This window comes from Trichechus manatus, unplaced genomic scaffold (genome assembly GCF_000243295.1).
Source record: "Trichechus manatus latirostris isolate Lorelei unplaced genomic scaffold, TriManLat1.0 scaffold00071, whole genome shotgun sequence".
Lineage (NCBI taxonomy): Eukaryota > Metazoa > Chordata > Mammalia > Sirenia > Trichechidae > Trichechus > Trichechus manatus.
The window spans coordinates 685,425-695,163 of record NW_004444007.1 but is presented as its reverse complement, the minus strand read 5'-3'; the positions used below and the strand labels follow the sequence as shown (position 1 = coordinate 695,163).

At 36.0% G+C, this 9,739-nt stretch overlaps 1 protein-coding gene across 6 annotated transcripts in view; it reads left to right on the top strand.

Annotated features, from left to right (window-relative positions):
* Positions 1–9,739, top strand: part of DNAJB14 (DnaJ heat shock protein family (Hsp40) member B14) — a 55,435-nt gene that overhangs the window by 31,332 nt on the left and 14,364 nt on the right. For 4 of the 6 annotated variants that reach the window (XM_023734718.1, XM_004380184.3, XM_012556633.2 and 1 more), the window contains one exon: positions 7,968–8,153. In XM_023734718.1, the coding sequence (XP_023590486.1) occupies positions 7,968–8,153 (186 nt within the window). Of the gene's footprint in view, positions 1–7,967; positions 8,154–9,739 lie in introns of those variants that run through there. The other 2 variants (XM_023734717.1, XM_023734720.1) reach the window with 2 other exon arrangements.

Sequence of the window (9,739 nt, the reverse complement as noted above, 5' to 3'; positions counted from 1 at the left end):
TGTTGAAAGTACAGGAAAAGTTTCTTTATTCAGAAACACTAATTTAAAAATCACACTTCTGTCAGTTCAGTGACTGAAGAATGTGTACAGAAAAAGTGCCATAATTTTGTGTACCTCCAAATATACACCTTCCATTATTAAACAAAAATAACACAGCTAACAGCACTTAGGTTAATTTCTAAAGTATATAAGGTTGGAAAATTTCAGATGAAATTATTCAAATAGAATAAATATTTATTTAATTTGTTTCATTTCTGGAGTCTGAGTTTTACAAAGAGTTTTAAACTTCCATAAATCCAAAATGCTTTTCATACGTGCATTCACAGAGTTACTACACAAAGTAATAGAAATCTTTAAACAGCAAAAAAAAAAAAAAAAAAGAAAAAAGTCACTTTATGAACTGTAAGCATTTAATTTTTAAAATTTTTGATGTTTTTAAAATGTTTAAAAATATTTTGGCATGAGTAATTTATATGTTTGCAATCTGCTAGGTGATTTCAGTGTTAATTCTTCATTATTGTTAACATTAAATTCTTTCTCCCCCTTTTATACTGGAGTCATGTTAGCATTATTGGTACATTAAATGTATGTACCTATATTTCTACAGCCTGCGTTGCATTTTGAAGAGGTGAGCAGTATGTCATCTTAGGAAGCCAGCTAGATACTTAGAAGGAGTTGTACGAGGTGGTTATACTTTGGTGTGGTACATTTCAGAGTTTGATACTCCGCTTTGCAAATCTCAGTATTTATCAACATGCCTGGAAGTGGTTGTCTCTAGAGGAGAGGCTCACATTATTCAATACACAGGAGGTTATCTATAAATCAGAATGCTAATTTATTAATCCCAAAGAGGATCAGAATAGGGAGTTGGTTGATGAGCCCAATTTTTCATTGAGTGGAAACTACATAGGAAACCCAAGTTTTAATCCATGGATGTTTGATGAGTAAAGGTAGTTAATTAGAGGATATTACAGCTAGTGTCATCACATAGTGATGGCAAGTTTCATTCATTCAACACACAGGATATTTTCCTTAACTTTTCAATTATCTTATTATTTCTAAACAATCAATCTTAACTTCCATTTTTGGAATACCACGTTGTTTATCTCTAACCAGTTTATCTGTATAGTTTTGTCTTTTATAAAAGCTAAAGTATGTATTGATTCCTCTGGAATTAATGAAGCACTTTTTACAGAAAATGGAAACCACTTGCTTTTCATTTTCTCCAAGAATAGAAAAAGGAGGGAAATTAGTTTAGGGAATTAAATTAGATAGAAGAGATATTTTTATTTGTATGTGTCTTAGGGTTCTACAGAGAAACAGAACAGTTAGATAGATAGATAGATAAGTAGGTAGGTAGATAGGTAGGTATATATGTGTATGTATGTTGTTAGCTGCCGTTGAGTCGATTTTGACTCATGGCAACCTCATGTGACAGAGTAGAACTGCCCAATAGGGTTTTCTAGGCTGTAATCTTTCAGGGAACAGACTGCCAGATCTTTCTCCTGCAGAGCTGCTGGGTAGGTTCAAACTGTCAACCTTTCAGTTAGCAGCTGAGCGCTTAAATGTTACACCACCAGGGGCAGGTTAACCAGTAAGCGTGGTATGCATGGGTTTACAGTAAGCAAGGTATGCATGGGCTTAATTGTGTTTACTTACTAATGTGTAGTGTACAGTTTCACAATATCTTTGATATGGTGAAAAACAGGTGAAATTGTGTACTACAGATTAGTAGATAAGTACAATTAGGTCTGTGCGTATCTTGCTTATTGAGTAATCTGTCACTGTGTGCCACCAGGCAGAACAAAGAACAAAAAAGTTAATTCCACCTTTTGGGTTAGTTATTGTAGAGAAATACAAAAGACAGTATGAGATATCTTCTTCCTCAAAGAATTTATAATTCATAAAGGAGAGACAAGTTTTACACAGAACATTTGCAGTAATGGCAATGCTTAACACTTAATAAAGCATCTTATAGGTCTTTTGTTTTTTGTTTTTGTTTTTATTAAAAACCTTGTGAAATAATCAGGAGACCACTATCATACTCCTTTCACAAATGGTAAAATTGAGGCTCAGATTAACTGATTTATCTGGTATCTCCCAGAAGACTGACTATAATTAAGTACTAAAATATAGAATAAAGATGTCTGATGAAAAATCAATAAGATAAAGTAGCATTGTGATCAGAGTAATTAGAGAAAGCTTCATATACTAGGTGAAGATTGAGAGTTGTAAGAGATGAGTATGATTTGTATGGTTAGAGAAGAGAGGATGACAAAGGCTTGGAAGTGAAAACGGTGTGAGCAATTTAAAAATAATGAGGACTTCCACTTTCTGGAAGATGGAATAGACATATTTTCCCCTATTCTTCCCGGTAAGTATTCCTGAAAACCCTGAACAATATATATAAAATAAGTAAAACAAACATGGGAAGACTCTGAAAGGTGGAGAGAAGAAGGCAGATTGGCTGTGGACCTTGGGATGCAGAGAATGATGTGGGAGTGAGTTCCTTGAGTTTTCTTTTTGCCTTATATTTCCCAGACTGGATGCTGGAGAAGCAGGCAACCTGGAATAACCAATAGGCACAAACAAAAAATACTCAATGAAAGCCTGCTTTCACAACCAAAGAGCCAGGAAAGGGGCAGCCTAGCAAAACAAAGGTTTTAAACAATAACTGCTCTATTGCAACCGGACACCAGAAAAGACTGGTCCCACTGCCACCCATACCAACAAAGGCTGAATGGAGAACATAGACTGCCCCCCTCTCCAGTCTATAATAGATATGCCTTCAGGGTGGTGACAGAGATACTTAGGTAGGGAACTAGGACATTTACTCTTGTTGAGCATTAAGAAGGGCTCCGCAGGGTGTCAGTCAAGATCACGTAGGGAGCCTGGACTTCACTCTCACCCAGCAGTAACAAGGTGCCCCTCCCCCTCTCTGCTGGAATGGTGTCAGAGGAGGCTTAGTGGAGAGTCAGGACTTTCACCACCGTCCAGAGGTAACAAAGTCAGATCCCCATCATGTCAGTGAAGCCACATGGGGAGCAGTGATGAGGCACTCCTACTTCTCTCAGCCAGGAAGATATCAGTGGAGGCTTTGTTGGGAGTTGGAAATCCCATCCCTGCAGTTTGGCTTCACAAAAGCAACATGCTTTGATGAGCAATTACAAGTATGCTCAAAACAAAAGAAAACATGAGTTTCAGAAAAAAAATAGAAAGTATGAGCAAAGAAATAAAAGATATAAAGAAGAGCCAAATTGAAATTTTAGAACTGAAAAAAAAAAAAACTATCAATGGATGGGATAAACAGCAGACAAAGGAAAGAATCAGTGAACTGGAAGATAGAACAATAGATATACCCAATCTGAACAACAGAGAGAATATAGACCAAAAAAAAAATGAACAGAGACTCAAGGACTCATGGGACAGTAACAGAAGATATAACATTCGTGTCATGAGTCTTGGAAAGAGAAGAGAAAGAGGGCAGAACTGAAAAAGTACTCAAAGAAATAAAATTTGAAATTTCCTTGAGTTCTGTAAAGTTTCAGGATAGAAGATAAACATGTACAAGTCACTTATATTTCTATATAATAGCAAAGAACTTTTAGATAGCAAAATTAAAAATAAATTACCATTTACAATCACTAAAAATAAATAAACACTTAGATATAAATCTGACAAAACTTATATAGAATTTGTATGCTGAAAACCACACAATACTGATGAAACAAATCAGAGAAGATCTAAATAAATGGAGAGACATACCATGTTTATGGACTGGAAGACTCAGCATAATAAAGATATCAATTCTTCCCAGATTGATACACCGGTTTTACAAAATTCCTGTCAAAATCCCAGCCAGATTTTTTTGTAGATAGAAACAAGCTTATTCTAAAAGTTATATGTAAAGGCAAAGGAACCTGAATAGCTAAAATTTTTTTTATTTTTATTGTGCTTTAAGTGAAAGTATACAGAGCAAGTTAGTTTCTCATTAAACAATTAATACATATATTATTTTGTGACATTAGTTGCCAGCCCCACGACGTGTCAACACTCTCCCCTTCTCAAACTTGGGTTCTCCATTTCCATTCATCAGCTTTCCTGTCTCCTCCTGCCTTCTCGTCTTTGCCCATGGGCTGGTGTGCCCACTTAGTCTCATATATGTGGTTGAGCTACATGTATTATGGTTTGTTTTATAGGTCTGTCTAATGTTTGGCTGAAGGGTGAACCTCAGGAGTGACTTCAGTACTGAGTTAAAAGGGTGTCTGGGGGCCATACTGTTGGGGTTTCTCCAGTCTCTGTCAGACCAGTAAGTTTGGTCTTTTTGTGTGAGTTTGAATTGTGTTCTGCATTTTTCTCCAGCTCTGTCCAGGATCCTCTGTTGTGATCCTTGTCAGAGCAGTTGTTGGTGGTAGCCGGGCACCAGCTGGTTGTGCTGGACTCAGTCTGGTGGAGGCTGTGGTAGTTGTGGTCCATTAGTCCTCTGGACTAATTTTTCCCTTGTGTCTTTGGTTTTCTTCATCCTCCCTTGCTCCAGTTGGGGTGGGACCAGTAGAGTATCTTAGATGGCCACTCACAAGCTTTTAAGACCCCAGATGCTACTCACCAAAGTAGGATGTAGAACATTTTCCTTATAAACTATGTTAAGCCAGTTGAGCTAGATGTCTCCCAAGACCATGGTCCCTAGCCCTCAGCCCAGTAATTTGGTCCCTCAAGGGGTTTGGATGTGTTTATGAAGCTTCTATGACTTTGTCTTGCTGTCTTCCCCAGTATTGTGTACTGTCTTACCCTTCACCAGAGTTACCACTTATCTGTTGTCTAGTTAGTTAAAACAATTTATTAAAAGAATGGAGTTACTATATAGTTACAGTAATCAAGACTGTGTGGTATTGGTGGAGGGATAGATAAATCGATCAATGGAACAGAATAGAGTGCTCAGAAAAAAACCTATACGAATATGTCCAACTGGTTTTTGACAAAAGTGCAAAAGCAAGTCAATGGAAGAAAGATAGCCGTTTCAACAAATGGTGTTGGAGTAGTTGGACATTCATAGACAAAAATTTAACCTTGACCTAAATCTCAAACACTTTAAACAAAAATTAACTCAATGTATTACGGATATAAATGTAACTTTTTAACTTTTAGCAGAAATTATAGGAGCAAATCCTAGGGCTAGGCAAAGCTTTCTTAGACTTGACACCAAAAGCATGATTCATAAAAGGAAAAGTTGATAAATTAGATTTCATTAAAATTAAAAGTTTGCTCTGTGAAAGACCCTATTATGAGGATTAAAAGACAAGCAAAAGGGAGGGAGAAAGTGTTTACAGTCACATATCTGATTAAGGACTAGTATCTGGAAGATAGGAAGAACACCCAAAACTCAGCAGAAAAAAAAAAAAAAATCTAATTGGAAAATGGGCAAAAGACATGAAAAGACATTCCACTGAAGACAATATACAGATGGTAAATAAATACATGAAAATATTAGCATCATTAGCCATTATAGAAGTGCAAGGTAAAACCAAAATGAGATATCACTACATACCTATCAGAATAACTACAATAAAAAACACTGACAAACCAAATACTGCTGTGCATGCAGAGAAACTGGATTACTCATACATTGCTGGGGGAATGTAAAATGACACAGCCACTTTTGTAAAACAGTGTGGGAGTTTCTAAAAAAAAGCTAAGTATTTAGTTGTACTCCCAAAGAAATTAAAATTTGTGTTTACACAAAAACCTGTACATGGATGTATGTAGCCATTTTATTCATAATAGCCCAAAACTAGAAACAATCCAGATATCTTTCAAAGGATGAATAGTTAAAACAGTGATACACCTATACCATGGAATAGACTCGGCAATATAATGCAATGAACTATTGGCATATGTAACAACCTGTATCAGTCCCCCGAGAAATATGCTGATTGAAGAAAGCCAATCCTAAAGGGTTTGATTCCATTTATATAGCATCTTTGAAATGATAGTATTATAGAAATGGAGAATAGATTCATGGTTGCCAGATGCCAAGGAGGGGGTGGAGGACAAAGAAGTGGGTATGGCTATAAAAGGGCAAAATGATGGATCCTTGTGGTGGTGGTGGGAATAGTCTACATCTTGAATGTATAGATGTCAGTATCCTGGTTGTGATATAGCACTATAATTTTTCAAGCTGTTACCACCAGGGGAAATTGAGTAAAGGGTACAGGGGATCTTCTGTATTATATCTTAAACAATTGCATGTGAATCTACAATTATCTCAAAATTTAAAAAGAAATGAAGAAAAATAAATGAAATGGAGAGTACCTTTTAATGAAATAAGTGAGAATGAGGTCAGTAAGACTTTGAATATCAAAATAAATTTTAGACTTAATTCTTTATATAGAAAAGAACTGAGAAAAGTTCTTGATTATGGGAGTAGCACAAAGTAAATGAGTAGAAAATTATTCTAGTCACAGTTTTAAAATAAATTGTCTCACATATACAATGTTGGAATATGACAGTATTTCACAAGTATCTTCTGAAATATCTTAATGTTGAGAAATTATTTTAAAAAAAGGAAAAACAGAATTGAGATTGCCTGTATAGGGTCACTATGAGTTGGAATCGACTTGATGGCAGTGGGTTTTTTACGGAATCAGAAGAAAGGAGTCCCCGGGTGGTACAAAATGGTTAACATACTCCTTGCTAACCGAAAGGTTGGAGGTTCTAGTCCACCCAGAGGTGCCTCACCAGGAAGCCCCGGTGATACACTTCCAAAAAATCAGCCGTTGAAAACCCTGTGGAGCACAGTTCTACTCTGACACACATGTGGTCTCCATGAGTCGAAACTGACTCAACAGCAGCTGGTGGTGGTGTGATAATTAGAAGAAAAGTTCCGAAGTATCTGTATATAATTAATTTTAGTGTAATATATAATCATCGTAATACAATTATTTAATGAGCATCTCTTTGTTTGCACAGTACCTATGGCAGCCACCACATGAAATCCAAAAAGCATTTAAAAAATCCCATATTGCAAGAAATTTACAACCTAGTTTAAGAAGTAAGCTGTATTTATGAAAGAATCAATGATTTAGAAGTGACAGATGAGGATAGGGCAGTTCTTGCTTTGAGATTCAAAGCATTACTGCTGTTGTAAATTGCCTAAGGGGACATTCGGGTAACCATGTATCATTGCCTCTTTTGGACATGGGACTATGAGATGGGAACTATAGTTTCTTATGAATAATTATCAGTGAAGTAGCAAGATAATATAGGAAGATTAGGGACTATCTGTATTCATTCAACAGTGAATTCAGACTTTATGCTAGATGCTGAGGGTATTGCAATTAAAACATAGACACAGTCCCTACTCTCAATTGAGTTCACAGTTTTAAAGAATAAATTTTCAGGAGTAGAATGAAAGAATAGCTCGTGGGCTGAAGTAAGCAAAAAAAAAAAAAAAAAAAGGATTTCTGGTATAGGTTGCGTAGAGTTGTGAGAAGAAACTGCTAAAAAAAAATTTGATCCTGAACAAGTTGTTCAACCTTTTTGCATTCAGTGTCTATCTGTAAAGTGGAGATAACAATGGATACTGTAATAAGGTAATGGGCACAGAGATTGGCAATTAGTAAGTACTCAGTAAATGATTGCTACTATTACTGTTTTTAATGACCTTGATGAATGGCTAGATTAGGGTACTCAACAAAGGAAGAAGCAGGATATTAGGGGATGAAACAATTTTAAGAAAGACAAAATGGGCATTACTTGGTTTTCAAGGAGTAGGGAGACTTGCCTGTCTAGTATATATTTAAAAAAAATTGTATTGGGAGGTAATAATATATGAAATTGAAAGAAATGCATAATGTTGTTATAAGAAATTGTTACTGTTTTACTAATTAACATGACATAGCTTTTATATGGGCCATTCTTTTATAATATAAAAAACTTTGCTTACCAACCTTTACTCGTTACTTTTTCAGAGATTGGAAACGCTTATGCTGTTTTAAGCAATCCAGAAAAACGAAAACAGTATGACCTCACAGGCAATGAAGAACAAGGATGTAATCACCAAAACAATGGCAGATTTAATTTCCACAGAGGTTGTGAAGCTGATATAACTCCAGAAGACTTGTTTAATATATTCTTTGGTGGTGGGTTTCCTCCAGGTACTTTAATATTAAATTTTATGAAGCTAGAGATTCTTATATCCAATTAGGCTATTTAGAGATTAATCTGTTTTTTTCCTATATGTTTCTAGTGTTATGATCCTGTGATGATTTTTCATGAAGATGGGAGAAAGGTGTTAGGGTTATTACCTTTATTATAGCCTACTCTTTTCCTAGAACACTTCTTAATTAAAAAAAAGAGAGAGTACAGATATTCTACATCTTATATAAGGCTGTAGAGAGGGCATGTAAATGGGAAATCCAATAATGCTGTCTTAGGTAAGTGCTGTTACAATTGTGGAAGGTCTCCTATACCCTGGAAGACTATTTGACATGGCTTCCGTGGAGATCTTTGCATATATTTTATTAATAACATTGTTATTGTTGTTAGATACCATCGAATCAGTTCCGACCCACAGTGACCCTATGTACAACAGAATGAAACACTGCCTGGTCCTGCATCATCCGCACAATTGTTGTTATGCTTGAGCCCATCGTTGGCAGCCACTGTGTAAATCCATGTCATTTTGAGGGTCTTCCTCTTTTTCACTCACCCTCTACTTTACCAAGCATGGTATCTTTCTCCAGGGAAATGATCCCTCCTGATAACATGTCCAAAGTATGTGAGATGTCTTGCCATCCCAATCCAATGTGTCTTTTGATTTCTTGATTGCTGCTTCCATGGGTGTTGATTGTGGATCCAAATTAAATGGAATCCTTGACAATTTCAATCTTTTCTCCACTTATCATGGTGTTGCTTACTGGTCCAGTTGTGAAGATTTTTGTTTTCTTTATGTTGAGGTATAATCCATACTGAAGGCCGTGGCCTTTGATGTTCTTCAGTAAATGCTTCAAGTCCTCTTCACTTTCAGCAAGCAAGGTTATGTCATCTGCATAACACAAGTTGTTAATGAGTCTTCCTCCAGTCGTGATGCCGTGTTGTTCTTCATATAGTCCAGCTTCTCAGATTATTTGCTCAGCATACAGATGGAATAGGTATGGTGAGAGGATACAACCCTGACACACACGTTTCTTGACTTTAAACCATGCACTATTCCCGTGTTCTGTTCGAATGATTGCCGTTTGGACTATGTACAGGTTCCTCATGAGCGAAATTAATTATAGATTATTAATTTGGATGTTTTTGGAGGTTCTTCTGTCTATTGAAATAGTAAAAAATTTGATTCATAGGTTATAGAGTAAGTTTTACTACTTTAAGATAGAAATAATTATTTGAATTAGGCTGCCAAGTGAATAAGGGGATCCATATTTTACCCATTCCAAAGAAAAGTGATCAAACAGAATGAAGAAGTTATTAAACAATATCAGTAATATCACACACAAGTAAAATTTTGCTGAAGATAATTCAAAAGTGGTTGCAGCAGTACATCGACAGGGAACTGCCAGAAATTCAAGCTGGATTCAGAACATGACATGGAACCAGGGATATCATTGCTGATGTCAGATGGATCTTGGCTAAAAGCAGAGAATACCAGAAAGATGTTTACCTGTGTTTTATTGACTACGCAAAGGCATTCAACTGTGTGGATCATAACAGTTTATGGAAAACATTGCAAAGGATGACA